We start from the raw sequence: 24,792 nt of genomic DNA on the forward strand, positions 1-24,792 counted from the left end.
AGGTATGACGATAGACGAACAATGGCTAGCATTTAAAGAATTAATACTTAATTTACAACAAATATACATTCCTTTAAGACACAAAAACCCCACAGGAAAAGTGGTCCAACAGTGGCTAACAAGAGAAGATAAAGATAGTATTAGATCAAAGGATGAGGCTTATAATGTTGCCAAAAAAGAGTAGTAAGCCTGAGGATTGGGAGGATTTTAGAATTCAGCAAAGGATGACCAAGAAATTGATAAGGAAAGAGAAAAAAGAATGAGTAAATTAGCAAGAGACATTAAAACAGATTGTAAATGTTTCTATAGGTATGTAAATAGGAAGAGCTTAGTGAAAGTAAACACGGGCCCATTAGAGGCAGAGACAGGAGAAATTATAATGGGGAATAAGGAAATGGCAGAGACATTAAACAAATGCTTTGTATCTGTCTTCACAGTAAAGACGAAAAACATTCCAGAAATATTGGGGAACCAAGGGTCTAGAGAGAATGAGGAACTTAAAGAAATCAGTATAAGTAAAGACATAGTGCTGGAGAAATTAATGGGACTAAATGGCGACAAATCCCCTGGACCTGACGACCTGCATCCTAGGGTTTTAAAAGAGGTAGCTGCAGAGATAGTGGATGCACTGGAATTGACCTTCCAGAACTCCCTAGATTCTAGAACAGTCCCTTGAATAGTCATTATTTGTGAGCCCTGTTCCTGTTTGCCCAAGCCTCCTCATCTGAAAGCATGATAGAAGCCACGGTAGGAGGAAGTGGCAATATTGCTGTCTGTCTGCTAAACTCATCCTTGTAGACAACCTGTGCACAGGTTGGTTAACTGTTGGGGAATTGCAATGTGACCCTGTTTAATTGCATTCCTCAATTTTTAAGGAATTAATTGGTACTTTCATTGTATACGCACAGAACTGTTCCCAGATGTCTTCAGAAACATTATTGCAACTTAGAAATCATCCTCCAGTTGTGTAGCTACAAAGGATTCTTGCAGTGCTGCTTTGATAATTTTAACATTGTTGGCTGCAGACAACTGGGCAGTTTAAAGTAATGTTGACTATCATTTACAATTTAAAACTCATTTAGGTATGATTAGAATTATCGACTCCAGGACTCTTGCATCCTTCATATCTGGAGCTGATGCTGATTTTAATGTAAGAGTGCCATTGCCCTGTGTGTTTGCTGTTCCTTTGTGATGTTTCATCACAGACTGTGATTTGTTACAAAAAAATAACAATCTGTAATAACATAAATTGTGTACAGTAATTGTAAAGCTATCTATTAGTGATTGCATTAGATCACCAGTACTGTGTAAAGTACGAATTATTTTAATCTGCTCGGTTGGCTGCGCCTGCACCATTCCTACTCGGTGTAATACATTAACGAGAGCACTGCTTTGGGTTACAAGCTGAATGTTTTTAACTGCTGTTTTTTTTGGCAGGTCATCTGATACACCATCAGCTCTGCTGAACACAATGTGATTTTTAGACCCTGGACTGAGATCAGTAGTTGTATCTTTTATCTTCCTATCGGGACAACAGTATTTATGCAGTCTGCAATTATTCTACAATACAAACAACTGACTCTAAAGAAAAATTTCTTACTTTGGAAAAATATAACTTCACTTGATTGTCACCAGTTCAGAAGTGTCTTGTGTTGTTAATGAGGCAGTGCAACTGATCCTTTGAGAAAGCTTCTATTCTGATTTATTTGCTAACTAAGCTATTCACTAGCCACCTGAGATCACTTGTACATTGTTTTCAGGATACTTGCTTGCCTGGTGGAGCTGATGAAAATGCGCATTATTCTCTCTTGTCCCTGTTAACTCATTCCATCCACTGTAGAGGTTCATTCACTTAATCTGCAGTGGCTTGCTTCAGACAAGTGAATGATTAGGGTTTACAAGGGTGCATCTTGAATTAGGCCACCCATGCTCCTGCCAAATGTAATGTATTTTAAAAAATATATTTCATTTGTTAACTTGCAAAATATTTTAGTTGATATTCATTGTTTTCTGGCTTATATACATAGTAAATATTATAATGTCCAAATTGATTTCTCACTGAATTCAAGAGACATGACTTGTATGTACTGCACTCCTTAACTGCAAGAATGAAATCTCTCACTATGAAATTAATTTACTTCTCGTTAAACTATAGTGTACATTGGATCCCCATGCCCTCCCAAGAAAAATTCAGTTCCCTTTTTTCTGATGCTCCTCAATATCGTGGCCATTAAGGGTTTTTTGGAATACAGTATACTATATGTCACTGCATAATTACAGCAATGTGTCAGACTGAAGTGTACAGTTTCGTCCCCACCACAGAAACTTTACAGGTTGCAGTGGACTTATGCTCGATTTCCATCTTCCATAAAATTCAAATGAATAGCTCCTTCAAACTGTGCTGCTGATGCTGCCATATGTGATTTTGGTTTTTTTTTTCAGCTTGAGTACTGTTCAATCAGACCAGTGGCAAAATGGGGTTTTACCAATGAAACCAAATGCACCCAATTATAATGAAATCAAGAACATATATTGTGGTCGATGCTATGAAAATCACTGCTAGAATTTTGTTATTTATTAGACCTGAGCAGACAGAATGTGCTACTCCTTGTTATTATATGGTTACGGTAGCTAGCAGTTGTTTTCCTTTATAGTATGGGTAATATAGCCAATCAACTGCGAATTCAAATAAATACCAGGCTCATTAAGGAACCTTTCAGTCATCCCTTTCTTCGCTTCCCAGCCATGCCCCAACTTGACCATCCTAAGTTCCCTCTCTTTGTCTGTGTTAGTCATTTGCTGCTAGTGTAATGAAGCCCTTATAAAGTATTGTGTCCAGATGACCTCAAAATTTTGAATGTAGTTTTTTGCCAAACACTGGAGAATTGTAGGTAAACCTTTCTTCAGACAATCAAGCACGGTGCTTCTGATGTGTTCTGTTAGATACAGCTTCACTTTATGTTAATTCATTTCAAGTTGGTACATTTTCCAAAAGGTCTTGGGAAACAAAATATGGTTCTACACAAGGATGCAAACAACACCCCCTTATTTTGGCACCGCACTTGTATATTTTCCTGCACATTTCACTTCTCTCTCCTGGACCTAAACCCCAGAGGCAGGTATCTGGATATTTAGTGTTTGGGTTTTGTGAATGTACATATAATTATGTTGCATTTGTCACAACTTGCAAGTTAAAGTTCACGGTTAAACATGGTATACAGTTGGTATAACTGTTGAGTTTTTTAACATTCTTTGTCAATAGTGGATCTTTTTTAAGAAAAAAGGAGGAAGTCAGTAAAGCAGTAAATTCTTGTATTCAGGATACTTGGACCCTGACGTTTCTCCGCTTCACTTATGCTGCTTTGCCACTTGTGGTTAAAAGAAGCGATGGTGCCAAGTAATGGGGAAATAAGAACTGCATCATTTCTGCGGAAACATTTTTTCAAGATATCCTTGTGATGCACCTGGTGTTTTTGTTATATAGAACAAAACCTCAGTTGAAGAATGAAGACTGCCTCACCTAAAAGGTAGCAATCTGCTTAAATAATGAGATTCTCATATAACGGGAAGAGCATTTCTAGTTTTGGCCAAATTGGAAATAAATCCCATCAAAGATTTTCTTGTCTCCGATTAGCATTAAGTAAATTTAAATGTTCACCATCTGTAGTCATTGTAGAAACTAATTATTTTCTCAGTATTTACTGTTGAACTCATTATAATTCCTAATTCAATGCTAAGAGTCCAGTTGCACTCTTCAACCTGGAAGAATAAATGTCGCTGGAAGAATAAATGACAGCTATCACCATATTTTGGAGCTTGGATAATCCTTTGACTGGTGTCATAATGATAGAACAGCCTTGATTTAGAGTTTGACATATCGAGGCTTAGTCGCACTCCAGTGTAGATTTCTTTTCCATGTTTGGTATTCAGGTCATGCATTTTGCTTATCGAGCTATTATGATTGCCAGCTCCCGAGCTAGAGGGAGTTCAAACATTTTCCTGTATTTCTGCAGGAAAATTCCACATTCTTTACTGGGAGCTTTGGAGGGGGGGAAAAAATGGGCTAAAAAATTAGGACTGCTCTTAGTCTCACACCAATTGTATTTTGTCATTGTTTGTGCTGTGTTGCTATATTTTGAGCCTGAATGTGAATATTTGCTACAGATGAGCTTTTCTTCTGATTTCTAGAGTAGCTATTGGAATGTAAAATTCCACCATCTCTGCTTGTATCTTTGGGTTTATAGTCTTCATTCTAGTACACCAGCACTGAAGAATCAAATCAATAACCCCCCCCCCCCCCCCCCGCAACAAAAAAAACCTGTATTTGGATGTAATCTTCAGCCTACTGTAACTTAATTGCTCAACACAACTGGCCACTTCTTGTTGCATAGATTCATGTGTTTGTATTCAGATTCTTTTTAAAAACTGCCTTCAAACCCATTCCTCTCACATTTGTCTCGCCATCTTTTCTCTCACAAAGGCATTACTGTTAAATGCCAACTGGGCAGCTTAATTCAATTATTTTTTTTTAATCATAAATTTCATGCCCATCACTTCAAGTAAGTGTTTTTAATTTGTTTTCTTGAAATGAAAATTACCTGATTACTTTATGTAGCTTCATGGATGCAATGTTCTTGACAACATTATGTAAAGCACAACGTAACTAATGAAGTAGAAATGGATTTACATGCCATGGGTATTGCAGATGAGGAGACCTTGTATGCACCTTCTAATGGCCCCTCCCCCAAAAAAATCAAGAAAGGATGGTCAACTTTGTAGAAGTCGTGTGCATAGGGATTGAAGTATAAATGAACATGAGAAAGGTGGTGTGTGCCCATCTTGACCTATATTAAAATTAAAAGTGCAAATACTTATTTGTGGCTACCAAACCTTCATGTACCACCCACTTCAGCCATTGCCTAAACAACAACATTGAAACTGCAGTAACTTCTGTTAACCAGCCTCTGATGTAATTTATTGCAGTTGTAAAATAAATATGGATTCTTTGATGCCTCCTTTTGTGCTTAGAACATTGTTTGCTAATGACTTGCAAAAATGTTACAAAAAACACACTTGAAATGATTTTGAACATGTAACTTGTGCTGCAGTTTGTTGGGCTACAATGTACTCTTGGATTAATTGGTAGGCCTCAACTTTGTTTGCCAGGCTACATGGATAAGAAGAAAAAATGCAAATACTTCAAATTTTTAATACAAATAGGAAATGGTGAGAATGCATATCGGGCCAATCGGCATCTGAAGAGAAAGAAATGGTCGGGGATCATGCCCAAATTTCTCAGCTTTCTTTCTCATTCGGGGGCTGATTGACTTGCTGTGCAGTTCTACCATCTTCTGAGTTATTTTAAAGAAAAATTACCAGTTGTAGCGGAGCATCTTCGCCGACAACTTCTGAGGAAGAATCGGAGAATGCTTTCACAAGTCATTCAAGGATGACATTGATGGAGGCTGGAAGGAAGTCAGCTACCCACTTCCTGGCTGAGAATGTCGTAATGGATGCAAGAGCAACTTACTGAACATAAGTTCAAAACCAGAGACTTTTCAAAATGGTTCCTGTAGACTGGAAGGAAGCTAATGGAGTCTCCATCTTTAAAAAAAAAAGTGACGAGTCAGACCCGGGTAACTAGCGGCACTTTAGTTTGACGTGGGTGATGGGTAAGATGCTTGAGGGGGAATCATTAGGGATGCAATATATGAATGCTTGGATAGAGAGACACATTTTAGGGACACCCAACATAACTTCCTAAAAAGGTCATGTCTTACAAATCTAATTTTTTTTTTGAAGAAGTTGGTGGATGAGGGAAGCCCAGTAGACATTGTCTACTTAGACTTCCAAAAAACTTTTCATAAAGTACCACACAGGAGGCTTCTTTATAAGATCAAAACCTCTGGTATTAGTGGTAACATATTGAGCTGGATTGTGAATTGGCTGGCAGGGCGTAGGCAAAAAGTAGCTATAGATTGATTTGGATCTGTTTGGAGACCGGTCCCCAATGATGTCCTGCAGGGATTGGTGTTGGGACCATTGCTCTTTACTATTTTTATTAACGATCTGGATGTAGGTATTGGGGGCACAATCTGCAAGTTAGCAGATGATATAAAGATGTGTGCGAGTGTTAGGACTGTAGACGATGCTCGCCTGCTTCAGACAGATTTTAATGTATCGGGAGATTGGCTCATGACTAGCAAATGGTGTATAACCTGGCTAAGTGCAGTGTTAGGCATGTGGGCAGGGCAAATGCTCAACATTCATACACCCTTCAGGGAAAAGCATTAAAGAAGGTGAAGATAGAAAGAGATTTGGGCATTCTAGTGCATATATCTTTAAAGCTACATGAGCAATGCCGTGAAGCGATAGCGAGACCAAATAGGGTGTTGGAGTGTATCCATAGGACAATTGAGTACAAGACGAGGCATACTATTTTGCCCTTGTACAAGACTTTAGTCAGGCCTCACTTGGAATACTGTGTCCAGTTTTGGTCTCCTCACATGGTGGGTGATACTGCTTTGGAGAGAGTGCAGAGGAGGGCCACCAGACTAATTCCCAGTTTAAAGCATCTTCAATATCAAGATAGACTAAAAGAGTCGGGGCTCTACACTTTGGAGAAGCGTAGACTTAGAGGTGACCTGATTGATAACATAATGAAGGAAATAGATTGTGTTCCATTTGGCAGTTTGTTCCAATTAAATAGGTTAGGGAGGACCAGGGGTCATAAATTTAAGTTGTATAAGGCCAGATCTAGGTTAGATTTCAGGAGGTGGTTCTTTTCCCAGTGAATCATGGATTTCTGAAACAGGCTGTTGTCTCGTGCGGTGGATGCTGATTCACTGAATTCCTTCAAGCGAGAGCTGGATTTGTTTCTGGCTGGGGTGGAGATCACCTCTTACAGAAGGTAGGTACTGCAGGGAATTCAGGGCCAGAGTGATCTCCTGGACTAGTTTCGATCACCGAGATGGATTGGAGAGGAATTTCTCAGATTTTTCCCCCCAAATTGTCCTGGTTTTTTAAAATCTGGTTTTTCACCTCTCCCAGGAGATTGCATGGTTTCAGGTGGGTGGGGTGGAGAGCATATATTGTGATGCACAAGGTATCACAATTGTGTGGGACAGGCTTGATGGACCAGAGGGTCTTTACCGCTCCATCATTGTTCGTTTAAAAAAAATTCAGGTAAATATTCATTAATGCGACCGTAAAATTTAAATCTTTTATGTATATTCCAGAAAATTGCTGACTTATTGTCAACATTCTTGCATTGCTCTACACCTCTTGCTCTAAGTATACAAATAGGCAAATTTTACTTTTACTTTCTATATATTTATATTAAATGAGGATTGAGCACTGCTGTCTTGATATGTATTCATGACTTAGACTTGAGTGTGCAGGGCACAATTTCAAAATTTGCAGATGAGACAAAACTTGGAAGTATAGTGAACAGTGAGTAGGATAGTGATAGACTTCAAGAGGACATAGGCTGGTAGAATGGGCGGACATGTGGCAGGTGAAATTTAACGCAAAAAAATGCGAAGTGATACATTTTAGTAGGAAGAACGAGGAGAGGCAATATAAACTAAAAGGTACAATTCTAAAGGGGGTAAACGAACAGAGACCTGGGGGTATATGTGCACAAATCGTTGAAGGTGGCAGGGCAGGTTAAGAAAGCGGTTAAAAAAGCATACGGGATCCTGGGCTTCATAAATAGAGGCATAGAGTACAAAAGCAAGGAAGTTATGATGAATATAAAACACTGGTTCGGCCTCAACTGGAGTATTGTGTTCAATTCTGGGCGCTGCACTTTAGGGAGGATGTGAAGGCCTTAGAGAGGTGCAGAAAAGATTTACAAGAATGGTTCCAGGTGTAAGGAATTAGCACACGTTAGCGGGGTTGGGGTTATTTGTCTCTGGCCAGTCAGAAGCCTCTGAGCTGCTCCAGGGACCCCCTTGCGGTTTCGAAGCGCTCCCCTATTCCTGAGTTCTGACCGCCGGACTTATTTGGTAGCGATGTAGACAGAAAAAAACGTGACTCGTGGTTTGGGTGCAAAACAGACCAGTATTTATTGAAAACAAAAGAAAGAAACAACTTAAAATAATCAATAGAGCTCTTATGCCTGGTACAGCAATTTTGCTTAACGCAGTACCCTCAGTGTCCACTAGAGCGCTCCCTGCTCAGTGCAACACTCCTTTATTTTACATCCAGCACTTTAAAAGTAGAAACCCCTTGCTCACTACAGCACCTTAGCTTAGTGGCTTTTACTTAAAAACAGCACTTTAATACAGCTGTACAGTGTTCACTGGAGCACTTCTCTGCTTAGCGCAACACTCTTAAATACAATACTTCAATATCGAAACACAGCGTTCACCACAGCACTTCTCTGCTTGGTGCAACACTCCCTTTTAATACAGTTACTTTAAAAATAGCTACACAGTGTTCACAGCACTTCTCTGCTAGGTGCAACACCCCTTTTAATAGTTTTAAATACAGTACTTTAAAACAGCTACATAGTGTTCACCACAGCACTTCAGCTTGATGCAACACCCCTTTTAATACAGTTTTAAATACAGTACTCAGTGTCCAACTGAAGCACTTCCTCTGCTCAGTGCAACACTGTCTTACTTAAATAGGGGAGGAGAGATGAACACAACAAGGGAAAATCGACTAAAATCACAGTTCTTAACAAAATTCCCTTTAATTCCCACCCCTATACCTATCCTAAGTTGCCTTGTGGAAGGCCAGAAAAATATATGTTCACCACTGGAAATGCCTGCTCCGTGCCCTGCGTACTTAGATCTTCACTGCCCCGAAGTAAGAAACACCCCAGTGTTTTAAAAGTAAACTGCTGGTGTTCTACTTCATCAGGCAGGCTCCCACGCTGTAGAGGCACATGGAGGCAAGGCCAGAGAGAGAGAGCGCTTCTGGGAAGCTATCTTTTATACCCCCTTTTGGGGCCCGCCCAGATCCGGATGTTTCTGGGCTAAAACAAAAGGGATCCAACTGCCCCATTGTCCAGTAATGGGTTTGGATGAATAACCCATTCATTTTAAACTGTTCCTTTTCTCAGTATAAATGTCTCTTCAAATTGTCTGTGATTGGCTTTGAATGTGTTTCCATTCATCAATGATGGGTTTGAATGGAGCTGTCTTGGTTTGAAAAAAATATGTATTTCTGTGATTGCTGAGTAAACAGCTTTGGAGGCTAGTGTAAACAAAGCCATTGTCCTGTGGTCAACTGAAACTGCAGTCTCAAGTGGTTACTCCTTTGTGTAGCAGTTTCTGTAAACACATCGATTGTCTCTGCAGGGAGGTGGGAACTCCCCTTTGGCAGATTGGAACCTTTTTCCACAGACCCAGGCTGCTCTTTCAAGTCCTTTGTCTTCTGCCATGCGGTCTGATGGCCATTTTGATCCCTGGAATTTTAAAGGCATGTCACCCAGGGATTCTTTAATCAAAAAATTAATCTTCGGAGCTGTAAGTTATTGCAAAATCTTACACCGGGATGAGGGACTTCAGTTACATGGCTAGACTGGAAAAGTTGGGGTTGTTCTCCTTAGAGCAGAAAAGGTTGAGAGGAGATTTGATAGAGGTGTTCAAAATCATGAGGGCTCTAGACAGAGTAGAGAGCAACTGTTCCCATTGGTGGAAGAGTCGGGAACCAGAGGACACAGATTTAAGATGATTGGAAGAAGAACCAAAGACGCTATCAGGAATAACACTTTTATGCAGCGAGTCTTTAGGATCTGGAATGCACTGCCTGAGCGGGTGGTGGCGGCAGACTCGATCGTGGCTTTCAAAAGGGAATTAGATAGCTACCTGAAGGAAAAAAATTTGCGGGGCTACGTGGAAAGGGTGGGTGAGTGGGACTAGCTGAAGTGCTCTTGCAGAGAGCCGGCTTGATGGGTCAAATGGCCTCCTTCTGTGCTGTAACCATTCTATGATTCTATGAGTTACTGCTGAACTCTGATAAGTAAACTATTTTTTAAAAGTATTGCCTGAACATATACTATTACAATATACAATTAGCACAAAAATTCTTATTTAAACATTTAAGCTTTCATAAACAGTAAAAGAACTATTTAAAACCTGCGAGAGTATAGTGTTACGCTGGCTACAACAACTTGAATTTATATAATGTCCTTAACATACAAAAACATCCCAATATGTTTCAGAGGAAGGAAGGCATGCCCAACTTTTCTGGGAGAGTTGGAAAGAGTGACTGAATGAATGCTCGGTCAAAGAGATGGGTTTTCAGAAGGGTTTTTAAGGCAGCAAAAGAGGCGAAGGGGCTCTGAGATGAAGTTCCAAAGGATAGAGCTGATATGGAAAGAGGAGAATACACAGGAAGCCAGATTCAGAGAACCAAACAGAACACAAGGCTGGAAGAGATGGTAGAGATATAGTAGTGTGAGGTCGTAGAGGGATTTTGTAGATGAGAGGATTTTAAATTCAATTAGTTGATCTCCATGATGCTGGCTGGAAGGCATTGGATAATTGGACACAGATGCAAAATTTTTATTAAGGTAATAGATGTGTTGGGGGATGGCGAGCCAATACAGATCAGTGAAGGCTGAGGTGTTGGAAGTGCCCAAGAGGATATAGGCAGCAGAGTTTGAATGAGCTGGAGTTTACGGAGGGTTGGTAAGGAAGGTTACATAGACTACAGTTACATAGACTACAGCACAGAAACAGGCCATTCGGCCCAACTAGTCTATGCTGGTGTTTGTACTCCACATGAGTCGCCTCCCATTCTATCGACCTCATCTCAGAATTTCAGCATATCTTTCTATTCCTTTTTCTCTGTTACTCGTCTAGTTTCCTTTTGAAAGCATTTAAGCTATTTGCCACAACCACTTCCTGTGGTAGCGAGTTCCACATTCTAACCACTCTGTGTAAAGATAGTTCTCCTTCTTTCCCGATTGGATTTATTAGCAACTATCTTGTATTTATGGCCCCTAGTTTCAGATCCTCTCAAGTGCAAACACTCCACATTTATTTAAAGGGACTGGATGTGCTTGTGAAGCTCCTAGTGCCTGTTAAATGCTAGGTATTTATCACTTTTAGTAATAATAGTTAATAAAATTAAATGGTGCTATTACAGAAGCCTACAGGAATTTTTAACTGATGATTTGAATGTTTTCTCTCGTATTCTGTAAGAGTGCAAGAGAAAAGCAATAATGATTGTAAATGTTAATTGATGAGGCAAGCAACTACTTTCATTTATATAATGCTTTAAATGCAGAAAATGACCCAGGGTCCTTCATGGAAGAGAAACGGATGCTAAACAACAGTAAAAGAGCTCGGAGAGACATGCGAAGACATGGCTGTGAAGAACACTGTTTCTTCCACTCAAACCAGTATTTAAACTAAAGTTTATCTTGGGGGTTGAGCCTTTTAAAAAAAAATATATCTTTCTACCCATGTCCTTGCTACATGGAGTTGCTTTTCCCAGGAAAATATGTGCTGAAACACTGTTGGGCTGCTTTTCCAAAGAAACGTCACAGACTTACTGGTTGTTATATCAAAACGGGATTGTATTTTGATAGCTTTGGTCTTCAGTAATGAGAAAAGTCTTTTTACTGAATTTGAAAAACATGCATTAAAGAGAGATTTGATCACTGGATCTTATTTTATAGCTGTAACTTAATTTCACTAGCAGTCAAATTATGGTCACTTAAAAATAGCAAGTCTCCATAAAACAAGTTTTAAATGACTAGAACCATTTTTGGGGGAGAATAACAAAAATCATAGCTTCCAATAAAAAAAACACATAGTATACTCTCTTTAAACTGAGTTAATCCATGTGGTGCTGTTTGTTGAAGTAGGAGTGTTGGTGAAGGCAGAAGAACTCCATTGTCTTTGAATTACTGTCATACGTTCTGGAACAGGTAGACAGTCTCGATTTAATGGGAATTTTTCAGTGGGTCAGTGGGCGCGTTTGGTGGCAGGTCGGATGAGAATTTCTTTTTTGACCGGGTAAGGAACCCGCCGCCACACTAGTTTCCCAGATGTCTGGTCTGTTAGCGTCGAACATACCCGACACCAAGCGGCGGGGAGGCAATTTAGGTGATTTACGAGCTTGTTAACAGCCTATTAAGGTGAGCTCAAAATTCTCTGACATTTTGCAAGGTCGCCCACGGGTTCCACGCTGCTCGGGGATCAGGTCGGGAGTTGTGTCACCATGTAATGATCTCTTTACTTGACAGCTGCAAATGTGCTATAAAATCTCACAGCTGTTCACTTTCCAAGCTCAGAAGCTGTTGCTTACTGCATTTGGAAGACAAATTGAGCTTTATGCAGGTTGCAAGTGTTTGGACTAAACACTGTATCCAATGTCACCTCATTGGAACAACCTCTCTCACCATTAACAGATCGCTTCTGTCATCTCAACTTCACCTGCCATCTATTATATCAGCACCAGTGACCTTGAAACTATCTAACCTTGGTCCTCAGAATCCCACCACAATCAGCCCCAACACCAGCAGCACCAACAACAACTCCAGCCTTCTCCGCAATCAACTGATGCTGCACAGGGCATTAGAACCCAACCACACTGCTGCCCAGGACACTAGGGATGGCCTCACCATTGCCAGATTTACTTCACTTGATGCTGTACATCCTGGCTGCCACATGATGCGCCAGGTTGACACCACCCCACACCAACACCATAAAGCATCTCCACAATGCCCAAGCCATTCCTTTCACACTCCCCATCTGTGCAGGGGGTACCGTTATGTCTCACCATTCACTGCATCTCACTAAGCCACTTCCAAAGGTGCACACAAAGCTGTCCAAGAATGCGAAGTGTTGAAAATAAAGATTTCAATGTTTGACAGCACATCAACAGAAACTTCACATGAACATTGCATAAAACACGCAAGTGTGTTGTTAGTTGGTATGATTGCACTAGGATGAGGGTGAGTGTGAGGGGTGGCTAGTGAGATGGGGAAGTGATGATGTAGATAGAGAGGGATGGGTGTAGGTGTAAGGTAAGTTGGTGTGAGTAAGGATGCGCAGGGGTAGGGAAGGCAGAGTGATGGGGATGTGATGAGTGGCAAGGTTGAGAGTGACTGCAGTAACGTTTCATGATCTATTGAGATTGAAAGGTTTGCGCCACTGCAGCCTGGTCCTCCTGATGACATCCCTGCTTGTGCCCTCCTGTGCAATGTGCAACCAGGCTGCATTGGTCTCCTGGGGAGGTCTCATAAGAACATAACATAAGAAATAGGAGCAGGAGTAGGCCAATCGGCCCCTCGAGCCTGCTCCACCATTCAGTAAGATCATGGCTGATCTGATCCTAACCTCAAATCTTCTATCACTCTCCATCCCACCCGAACCCATGTGATCTCCCGGGAGAGGCGAAAAACCAGATAAAAAACCCAATGGCCAATTTGGGAGAAAAAATCTGGGAAATTCCTCTCCGACCCATCTAGGCGATCGAAACTCTTCCAGGAGATCACTCTGTCCCTATATTTTCTACAGTACTTACCTTCTGTAAAGGCAATCTCCACCCCAGCCAAGAACAGGAATAAAACCATCTCCTGAAATCTAACACCGAATTAGAACACAAGAAGTAGGAGCAGAACCAGGCTACATGGCCCCTGGGCCCGCTCCACTACCCACAGGGCCATGACCATTCCGAACCTAGACTCATGTCCAATTTCCTGCCCGCTCCCCGTAACCTTTAATTCCCTTTACTTCTAGGAAACTATCTATTTCTGTTTTAAATTTATTTAATGATGTAGCTTCCACAGCTTTCTGGGGCAGCAAATTCCACAAACCTACCACCCTCTGAGTGAAGAAGTTTCTCCTCATCTCAGTTTTGAAAGAGCAGCCCCTTATTTTAAGATTATGCCCCCTAGTTCTAGTTTCACCCATCATTGGGAACATCCTCACCGCATCCACCCGATCAAGCCCCTTCACAATCTTATATGTTTCAATAAGATTGCCTCTCATTCTTCTGAACTCCAATGAGTAGAGTCCCAATCTACTCAACCTCTCCTTATATGACCACCCCCTCATCCCCGGGATTAACCGAGTGAACCTTCTTTGTACTGACTCGAGAGCAAGTATGTCTTTTCTTAAGTATGGACACCAAAACTGTATGCAGTATTCCAGGTGCGGTCTCACCAATACCTTATACAACTGCAGCAATACCTCCCTGTTTTTATATTCTATCCCCCTAGCAATAAAAGCCAACATTCCATTGGCCTTCTTGATCACTTGCTGCACCTGCATACTAACTTTTTGAGTTTCGTGCACCAGGACCCCCAGATCCCTTTGTACTACAGTACTTTCCAGTTTCTTGCCATTAAGATAACTTGCTGTACGATTTTTCCTGCCAAAGTGCATAACCTCGCACTTTCCAGTATTGTATTCCATCTGCCAAATCTCTGCCCACTTACTTAGCCTGTCTATGTCACTTTGCAGGTTTTTTATGTCCTCCTCACTCACTACTTTCCCTCCCATCTTTGTATCATCTGCAAACTTTGATATGTTACACTCGGTCCCCTCCTCCAAATCGTTAATATAGATTGTAAAGAGTTGGGGACCCAGCACTGACCCCTGCGGAACACCACTAGTTACTGATTGCCAGTCTGAGAATGAACCATTTATCCCAACTCTCTGCTTTCTGTTAGCGAGCCAATTCTCCACCCATGCCAGAATATTACCCCCAATCCCGTGATTTTTTATCTTGAGCAATAATCTTTTGTGTGGCACCTTGTCAAATGCCTTTTGGAAGTCTAAATACACTACGTTCACTGGTTCTCCTTTATCCACCCTGTATGTTACTTCCTCATAGAACTCAAGCAAATTTGTCAAACATGACTTCCCCTTCATGAAACCATGCTGAGTTTGTCCTAGTAAATTATGTTTATCCAAATGTCCCGTTACTGTCTCCTTAATAATGGACTCTAACATTTTACCAACCACAGATGTTAGGCTAACAGGTCTATAGTTTCCAGCCTTCTGCCTACTACCCTTTTTAAATAAGGGTGTTACATTAGCAGTTTTCCAATCTGCCGGGACCTTTGCTGAGTCCAGGGAGTTTTGGAAAATTATTACCAATGCATCCACAATCCCTACCGCCACTTCCCTCAAGACCCTAGGATGTAAGCCATCAGGTCCAGGGGATTTATCCGGCTTAAGTCCCATTATTTTACCAAGTACCACTTCCTTAGTGATTTTAATTGTATTTAGCTCCTCCCCCCCCCCCCTATAGCCCCCTGTTTGTCCAGTGTTGGGATATTCTTAGTGTCCTCTACCATAAAGACTGATACAAAATATTTGTTCAGCGTTTTTGCCATCTCCATGTTTCCCACCATTAATTTCCCAGCCTCATCCTCTAAGGGACCAACATTTACTTTAGCCACCCTTTTTCTTTTTATATAACTATAGAAACTTTTGCTATCCGTTTTTATATTTTTTGCTAATTTGCTTTCATAATCTATCTTCCCTTTCTTAATCAATCTTTTAGTTATTTTTTGCTGTCTTTTAAAGACTTCCCAATCTTCTATCCTCCCACTAGATTTGGCTACCTTATATGCCCTTGTTTTTAGTCGGATACTATCCTTAATTACTTTACTTAGCCACGGATGGCTATCTTTTCTTTTATACCCTTTTTTCCTCAGTGGAATATATTTTTTTTGGAAGTTGTAAAATAACTCCTTAAATGTACACCACTGATCATGTACCGTCTTACCCTTTAATCTATTTTCCCAGTCCACTCTAATCAATTTCGCTCTCATACCTTCATAGTCTCCTTTATTCAAGCTCAGCACGCTTGTTTGAGATCCAACCTTTTCACCCTCTCCTTGAATATGGAATTCAACCATGTTATGGTCACTCATTCCAAGGGGATCCTTTACTAGGACATTTTTAATTAATCCTGTCTCATTACACAGGACCAAATCTAAGGTTGTTTGCCCCCTGGTCGGTTCAGTTACATACTGCTCAAGAAACTCATCCCTAATACACTCAATGAACTCATCCTCAAGGCTGCTCTGCCCAATTTGATTTGTCCAGTTAATATGATAGTTAAAATCCCCCATAATTATAGCTGTTCCCTTATTACAAGCCTCAACTATTTCCTGATTAATACTCCGTCCAACAGAGCTGCAACTGTTCGGAGGCCTAGAGACTATGCCCCACTAGTGTTTTTTTCCCCTTATTATTCCTTATCTCTACCCAAACTGTTTCACTATCCTGCTCCTTTGACCCAATATCATTTCTCTGTATTATAGTGATTCCTTCCTTTATTAACATAGCCACCCCACCTCCCCTCCCTTCCTGCCTGCCCTTCCTGATTGTTAAATAACCTGGTATGTTTAATTCCCAGTCATGGTCACCCTGCAGCCATGTTTCTGTAATGGCCACAAGATCATACCCATATGTAGTTATTTGTGCCGTTAACTCATTCATTTTGTCACGAATGCTACATGCATTCAGATAAAGAACTTTCAAATATGTTTTGTGACAGTTCCTGTTTTTTCCCCTTTTACTACTTTACCTTTTACTCCATACCTTCTGTCCCTTCCTGACACGTTCTGTTTTTTAATTTCCCCACTGCTACCTAAGTCTATGACCTTCTCCGTTGTCATTTCTGTTATTTGCTCTCTAGAAACCTTCCCCCCACTAATTAGTTTAAAGCCCTCTCTACAGCCCTAGTTATATGATTCGTCAGGACTCTAGTCCCAGCACTGGCCAAGTGGAGTCTGTCCCAGCGGAACAGCTCCTTCCTGTCCCAGTACTGGTGCCAGTGTCCCAAGAAGCAAAACCCATTTCTCTCACACCAGTCTTTGAGCCACACATTTAACTCTTTAATTTTATTTATCCTAGCCAAATTCACTCGTGGCTCAGGTAATAACCCAGAGATTATTACCCTTGAGGTTCTGTTTTTTAATTTGACCCCTAGCTGCTCATACTCCTTTAACAGAACCTTCTTCCTTGTCCTTTCTACGTCGTTTGTACCAACATGGACCACGACAACTGGATCCTCCCCCTCCCACTCCAAGTTTCTTTCCAGCCCAGAAGAGATGTCCTTAACCCTGGCACTGGGCAGGCAACACAGCCTTCGGGACTCCCGCTCTTGACTGCAGAGAACCCTATCTATCCCCCTAATGATACTATCCCCTACCACTACAACATTTCTTTTTACTCCCTCCACTTGAATGGCCCCCTGTACCACGGTGCTGTGGCCAGGTTGCTCATCCTCCCTGCAGTCCCTGCTCCTGCCCTCACAGGGAGTAAGAACCTCAATCCTGCTTGACAAGAGCAAGGGCTGCGGCTCCTTCAATACTACATCCTGGATCCCTGTACCTTCCTCACTCATAGTCACACCGTCCTGTCCCTGACCACGGATTACATCTGCAGTAATTAATTTCATAGGTGTGACCACCTCCTGAAACAGAGTCCAGGAACTTCTCCCCCTCCCTGATGTGTCGCAGTGTCTGAAGCTCGGTCTCAAGCTCTTTAACATGGAGCTTGAGTTCCTCTAGCAGCAAACACTTATCGCAAATGTAATCACCGTGAGCCTCAATGGGGTCCACCAGCTCCCACATTTCACAACAGTGACACATCATCTGTTCACCCATATCTGTGTAATTAATTAAATTTCTTATTAGTTATGAAGACCCTCTGCCCTGATATAGATGATAATATTACACCACTATTTAATAGGACTTACTGACTTAAAGGTATAGAAGAGAAGGAAGAGAACCTACCAACCAGCTGATCACCAGCCTCCCTCGTGGAAGCTGTCTGGGGGACCTGTCCGGTTGAATTGTCTCACTGCTCCACGTCTGCAGTGTTGGATTAGCCTGAGAGAGGGAAGCAAAACAGAGCAACAAGCACCCCCTCACCTCCCACTTGCCCGAACTCTGCCGCTTACCAAACTCTACTTACACTCAATGCAACCGCACTCAGTGCTACCGCACTAAGCCCGCCCCTAATTATACCCGGATTCTACTTCTGGTTTCAACTCCCCAACAGCTTAATTTACTCTTTAAAAAAAAAATTAAACTTACTTCAAATAATTCACTTTTTTACTCACTAAAATTCAGTAAATGCACTTAAAAGACTTTTTCTGCCACTTACCAAAGTCTGCTTAAACTCAATGCGATTGCACTCTCTTTCGTCCATGGGAAGGGAAGAGAACCTCCCTGCGTGCTGAGACTCCCTGCATATGAAGGGAATCATGGGAGAGCCTGGGTGCAGCCAGTTACAGTGCAAAACGTAAGATTGGAGGTGATGAAGAGGTCTATGACAAGGGTGTCCAACCTGCGGCCCTAGGACCTCATGTGGAGCCTAAGCTCTAGCAATCCTGCCTCGAAGCCTAGGCAACTGAATCATATTGGAGCTTATATTTCATACTCGTTGGTTTGTCCTGTATGAATTTCGTGGGCGTAAAGATTTGGAAATGGTTGTTTTCGGCATCATTGATTCATTGGTGGATATATTTTAAATCGGAACACCCAGATTTGTCAGCAAATTAAGTTACAAGGAAATTAATAGTAACCTGGATTTAAACCTCATACATAGTTTCCAAGGCTCCATGGTGTGCATTTATGGGCTCATAAGCACAAATTCTTGTACACGCTAGACTAGGGGATCAGTTGAATTACCTGACTGGTCAGAGATGCATGTAGACAGGTCAACAAGTTGTTCAGTCATTCAGAGTAACACAGGATTATGTTGTGTGGCATTATATACCAGGGCTGTCTGTAAGTGAGATGCTAGAAGTTAACACAATTTTGTAGGGTCAAGGATATGATTAACAATAGGAACGCTCATTGTACTGCATGTGGGCCAACTATACAGCCCTTATAAGGCACTGTTGCCATCGTTGGTCCAGTCCCACATTTTGCTGCTGCCAATCTCATTCCAATTATTTCATCAAACCCATCCCATCCTGCTGCTGCTCCTCGTGACACTGCTGTTGAAAGGGAGTGCTTCAGACATGACTTGATTGTGGAGGTCTTTTTAACCAGTGTTCAAAAAATAACCACACTGAAACAAGCACTCTGCCTATAGGGTGATGTATGTTCTGCTAATGGATTGTGGACTGGAATTCCAAGCTTGCTCGCACAGGAAATGTACAATATATCCATGTAATGAAAATGAGTAATGACCTTGTACAAATTTGAATTTTATCAATGTTTAATGAAAATTTTAAATATATCTTCTCAAACCAGTAACTGATGATTTAGCAGGAAGCAGCACCTAGCACCCTCAGGACATTCTGCCCTCCAGTTATTTAAAGTGCACAGTCTCTGCAATTGTGTCAAGTCTTAAAGCAGGAATGCTCAGAATCCTAAGCAATTTACCTTAAGAGCCAACCCCATGAACCCACCATAGTCCCACTCCAGAGACTTGAGCACAAACATCTAGGCTGACACTCCAGTGCAGTGCTGAGGTGCCGTCTTTCAGATGAGACGTTAAACCGAGGTCCTGTCTGCTCTCTCAGGTGGACACAAAAGATCCCATGGCACTTTTTGGAAGAAGAACAAGGGAGTTATCACCGTGTCCTGGCCAATATTTATCCCTCAATCAACATAACAAAACAAAATTATCTGGTCATTATCACATTGCTGTTTGTGGGAGCTTGCTGTGCGCAAATTGGCTGCTGCGTTTCCTACATTACAACAGTGACTACACTTCAAAAAATACTTCATTGGCTGTAAAGCGCTTTGAGATGTCCGGTGGCCATGAAAGGCGCTATATAAATGCAACTCTTTCTTTATAAGGTAACTTCATGCACTATACATACAGTAACATATATATTCAAAGAGAAAATACTTTAAAGCTTGTTCAACTTGTTGCACGGTTCTGATCCAAATTATTTTGATAAATTTGCAAATTTAAAGTTTGAATATTTTAATTGCTTTTTATCTGAAGGGTCTATGATAAACTGGTATATTATAAACCCTGTGCCTAACGTCAATCACATTCAGAAAAAGTAGTGACTATTGAGCAGAAAAATGTACAATTGATTGGAATATGTTTTGGAATGAGGGAACGGGGGTGCTTAGAACTGGAATTGGGAAGAAAAGTGGAACTTAAAGTTATTTTTTTGCTTTCATGGGAACAATAATATATAAGTTTTTAGATTTTTTCTAAATGTAGTGATTTGTTTCACTCAAATATGATTTGGCCAACCTATCAATTTATCATAGTAACAGGAGTGGGCCATTTAGCCCATTGTACCTACTGCTTCATTTTGTTAGCCATGGCAGCTCTACCTTTTTAATCCCAACTCTGTCCTTTCTCCATAATTCTTCATGCCTTTACTTTCCCAACTATTTCTCTTTTCAAACATCTCAAATAACTTTACCTCTATGGCCATTTGGGGCAACCTGTTCCGCATTCTCGTAACTCTTTGTGTGGAGTTTTTCCTGTAATATTTTAATTGCTTAGGATTCTGAGCATTTAAGACTTGACACAATTGCAGAGACTGTGCACTTTAAATAACTGGAGGGCAGAATGTCCTGAGGATGCTAGGTGCTGCTTCCTGCTAAATCATCAGTTACTGGTTTGAGAAGATATATTTCAAATTTTCATTAAACATTTATAAAATTCAAATTCGTACAAGGTCATTACTCATTTTCATTACATGGATATATTGTACATTTCCTGTGCGAGCAAGCTTGGAATTCCAGTCCACAAGGTCAATTCAAATGCTATAATCATCTCCTTGTTTTGGATTCCCTTCCTAGAGAGATTAGACTTCCATCTACTTCATACTTCAATTAGCCGCATTCCCTTTCTGGGAAATGTAACCTGAATTTACCCAAAGTCTCATTATAGCTCAGTTCCTTCAACCCACATATCTTGCTGCGTCACCACTGGGCTTTCTCCAAAGCTAGTATATCTTCGGTGGGGCAAACTAAACTGAACGCACTATTCAAAATGAAGTCTTACCAGTGCTCTGTACAATTGCAGCAATATTTCTTTGCTTTTATATTCTACTATACCTCTAGTGTAAAAATCCATTAACCTTTTTAATCGCTGGAGAATTTGAATAAAAATAGTTATATATCTCAGTGTGACTGTTTGGTTGGATAGTTTAATAGTGAATCCGTAAGTCAGATTTACACAACAATGCTGCCAGGTTTAGCTGTTACTGGGTAGTTTACTGCAGACATGTTCAAGATTTTGTAACGGAATCACCACAATAATTCTGCCAATCTTTATATAATGGTTACTGTTATCACCAAGAAGATTTTGATTGCACCATGGCTTTAGAGAAGCTGCCGTATCTGATTTGTGTGACAAGAAACTGTGCAGATGTATGACTGTTTTGTTGAGGGGAAATGGTTTGTCATTAAAAATGTGTCAGGTAGCCAGTCCTGATAGTTTGATGGGTAAATCCATACACGAGCTGGCAATGGGCTACACGGGCTAGGAATGTTCCAGGTTTAAACCCAGGTCTGTGCGGGGTTAGCAGAACTCAGTTGGGACGGCAGTGGTGGAGTTACAATTGGCCTTATTTCTAAATGGGGGAAAAATTCAGCCAGGATTCCCACTCCTGACCACCATCACTAGATAGTGTGCAGAGAGAGCTGCTGGCACCTTTAGAACTGTACTTCAGTGTGAGTCTTTTCAGGGAGGATGTTTGCATCCATCAGTGAGGGGCCATTCATCCCATCAGCTTGGGCTGTGTTTGGGAGCCCATGCCTCAGATATGAAGGAGGTGAAATTCACCCTGGGCGGTAGCGCGAATGGGCGAATCAAAATCGACCACCCATTTTACACTCTGCCCCATTTTCTTTTGCATCGAAGTCAATGGTGACGATCCGCTATCTCCCGTCTTGCATTGCCACCAAAGACAAAATTCACCCCCGAAAGCTCGCTCCAACATCCAATCTCCATATTTATATTCTCGTATTTAGCATTCCCACGAGTCTCAGAACCCTTCTATAGTTTCTAACTTTAAAATCCCTAAACCTCTCTACCTCTCTCTCCTCCTTTTAAGACGCTCCTTAAAACCTATGTCAGTCACCTGTCCTAATATCTCCTTATCTGGCTTGGTGTCAAATTTTGTCTGATGACGCTCCTGTGAAGCGCCTTGGGATGTTTTACTATGTTAAAGGTGCTATATAAATGCAAGTTGTTGTTGAGTCACCACCTTCACAGAGGTGGCAAGAAAGCTGGAGTGGAGAAAATGATGAAAGAACCATGGGCAAACATTGAGTCTTTTTAAAAACAAATTTAAAACAACCTATATATGTGAATAGAAAACAAAACACATATTGTAATTTGCAAAAAAAAAGACACTAATACTTCTCTCTCTTCTAGTATTTAGCTGTGACCCTGAGATGGTGGAAAAAATTAGAGGCAGTGGAACAACTGTGAATAGTGATTAAAATGTAATTAGATTCGATATTTGACAGGAGCAAGAGATAATGGATGTAGCAGATTTAGGAAAGCCGATTGTAAAGTAATGACCAATGAAATAAGGAAGATAAATTGGAGGGCACCAGACGAAATGGAAAGCTTTCAGGATATATTGGAAATGGTGCAAATTAAATATATTATCTTGTGTAGAAGTCTCGGAACCTACACCTAAATATTTAAAAGGTAGCCTACAATACTTACATGTTGAGTTCACAAAGGTAAAAAGACCAAGCAATATCTAGGCCAGGCGGTATAGGGCAATTAGGTGAATTATAAAGACATTAAATATTAAACCAAATATTCAGATTAAAGACAATGTTATTATAACTTAATAAAACAATCGATAAAAAATCTACAAAATCCACATTTTTGTACAATTTCAATTTTAATGAATAATACCACATAACTTGAACCTAGAAAAATGAAATTTCAATACATTTATTCAGATTAATACTGGTATCTCGCTTCCTGTCATTTGTAATTACATCTTCAATGCAACCTTCTATAATTGTTTCACAATATTAATTTTTCTGCATTCATCAAAAGTTTTAATTACATTTTAATCAAAGCTTTATACATGATCTCTTCATACTGTCCACATTGTAATTATATTTAATTAAAGCATTTTCTTTCCAATATTGTGTAGAAACCTTTCTGTTACTTCAATCTTACACTGTAATTACTTTTCATTCAAAATCATTTTTCTGATTTGCTATGCATTTAGAGCACTTTTCCATTTATACCATCTTTAATCTCTGGTAACCTTTTGAAGATGAATTTCTTATCTCAGACGACATATATGCATGCCATTTTGTAACAACCTATTTTACTTTCAAAGTTTGCTTTCAAATGGACATATGAAGGACAAAAGTACATGATAGAGTTATGGAATGGATTTTTTCTGTTTGTTTAAATAGATTTTGTTTTGATTTACGTGGAATGTTAGAAGGGATAATTGTCCATGTGAGAGGTGTAGTAGTCATACAGGGCCTTCATTTAATCCCTCTAAAGCCAGGCTGGTAGCTTTGTCTGGAGTGGACACTTCTTCCTGTTCAGCTGATACCTGAACCATGAGGCAGACATGTGGTTTGTGGCATTCTGTGTGATTCAGTGATGGATAATGTTGTCTGTAGGCAAGGTAGGCAAAAATAATGCCAATCAAGGCACCAACCAATGCATCTGCAATAGAAAAACAAATTCTAAGTTTGACTTAGGAACATACGACAAAGACAGACAGAAAAACATCAGCTGGTCCATCACGTCTGTCCTATTCGGGGAGGGTCAATTTTCTTTTAAAGCCAGAGGTGGAAAGAATTATGGGGAATTTCTTTCTGACCTCCGAAGGCGATCAAAAATATGTTCTAGGAGATAACAATGACCATGAGATTCATCATCAACATTGCACCTACCTTCTGTATGCAACAATTTCAACCTCCTCCAGGAGCTTGTCCAGCTCCCTTTTGAATATCGACAGAGAATCTGTATGAGCTGGCAACCTATTCCAAAGGTCAATGACCCACGGTGAGAAGAAAAATGTCTGGCTTCTAACCTAGTTCTATACTTATGTAACTTGTACACACGTCCCCTCATTCTCCCTAACTTAGCTAATTCAAATAATATGTCCGCATATACAGAGTCTAGTCCCCTCATCTTATTAAAAATCCTCAATTAAGTCTCTCTGAAGCCTACGCTTTTCCAGATTAAAAGAACTCCGCTCCCTGAGCCTACCGTGATAGCTAAAGGTTTTTAAACTATGTATTAATCTAGCTTCACACCTCTAAAACTTTTCCAGGGCGCCTCTCTCTATCCCAGAATGTGAGGGACCAGAACTGGCCACAATATTCCAGATGGAGCCTAACCAAGGTCTTCACAGAATCACAGAAACCCCACAGTGCAGATAGAGGCCATTTCAGCCCATCGAGCCTGCACCGACACATATCCCACCCTATCCCCGTAACCCCATGTATTTAATCCCCCTAACACTAAGGGTCAACTGCATGGTCGTTTACTGGCTTTTAATGAAATATAAATTTGGTGGTTAAAATGACAATGTAATATGGTAAGATTTTTACTTCAATCTATGGAGTATTTTTTGAAAGACTAGTCACTTCAGCAGAAATTGTTGTAGTTACTAAGGTGGTGCTTTACTTTGTCATTCACTTAATAAATTATCAATGTGTCCGTGCTAAATAAAACCTGCACTGAATGATCCACTGAGTTTTATCCTGGAATATGGAGAGGGACCTAATTAAAGCAGGAGGCTGGAGTTGAATGCTTTCCAGCATAAAAATTACTAGGCTAATAGTACTGTAGATGGTTTAGCACATTCATATTTATTTGAGGTAACTATTTTTGCTTTTCTTTTGACCGTTAATGTTGAATTTGTTTTATT

At 40.5% G+C, this 24,792-nt stretch overlaps 2 protein-coding genes across 2 annotated transcripts in view; one reads left to right on the top strand and one right to left on the bottom strand.

Annotated features, from left to right (window-relative positions):
* sec23ip (SEC23 interacting protein) overlaps nt 1-5,013 on the top strand; it is a 124,807-nt gene extending 119,794 nt beyond the window's left edge. Inside the window, exon 19 of the mRNA XM_085994547.1 lies at nt 1,438-5,013. The gene's annotated coding sequence lies outside the window, so the exon portion shown is untranslated. The remainder of the gene's footprint in view (nt 1-1,437) is intronic.
* Nucleotides 5,014-22,772: 17,759 nt separating this feature from the next.
* The window catches only part of plpp4 (phospholipid phosphatase 4), a 325,621-nt gene continuing 323,601 nt past the window's right edge, over nt 22,773-24,792 (bottom strand). The window contains exon 7 of the mRNA XM_085994550.1: nt 22,773-23,579. Within this exon, the coding sequence (XP_085850676.1) occupies nt 23,380-23,579 (200 nt within the window). The 3' untranslated portion in view covers nt 22,773-23,379. The remainder of the gene's footprint in view (nt 23,580-24,792) is intronic.

Source organism: Somniosus microcephalus, chromosome 8 (assembly GCF_052327205.1).
Source record: "Somniosus microcephalus isolate GS21.2 chromosome 8, FLI_Smic_1.0, whole genome shotgun sequence".
NCBI lineage: Eukaryota > Metazoa > Chordata > Chondrichthyes > Squaliformes > Somniosidae > Somniosus > Somniosus microcephalus.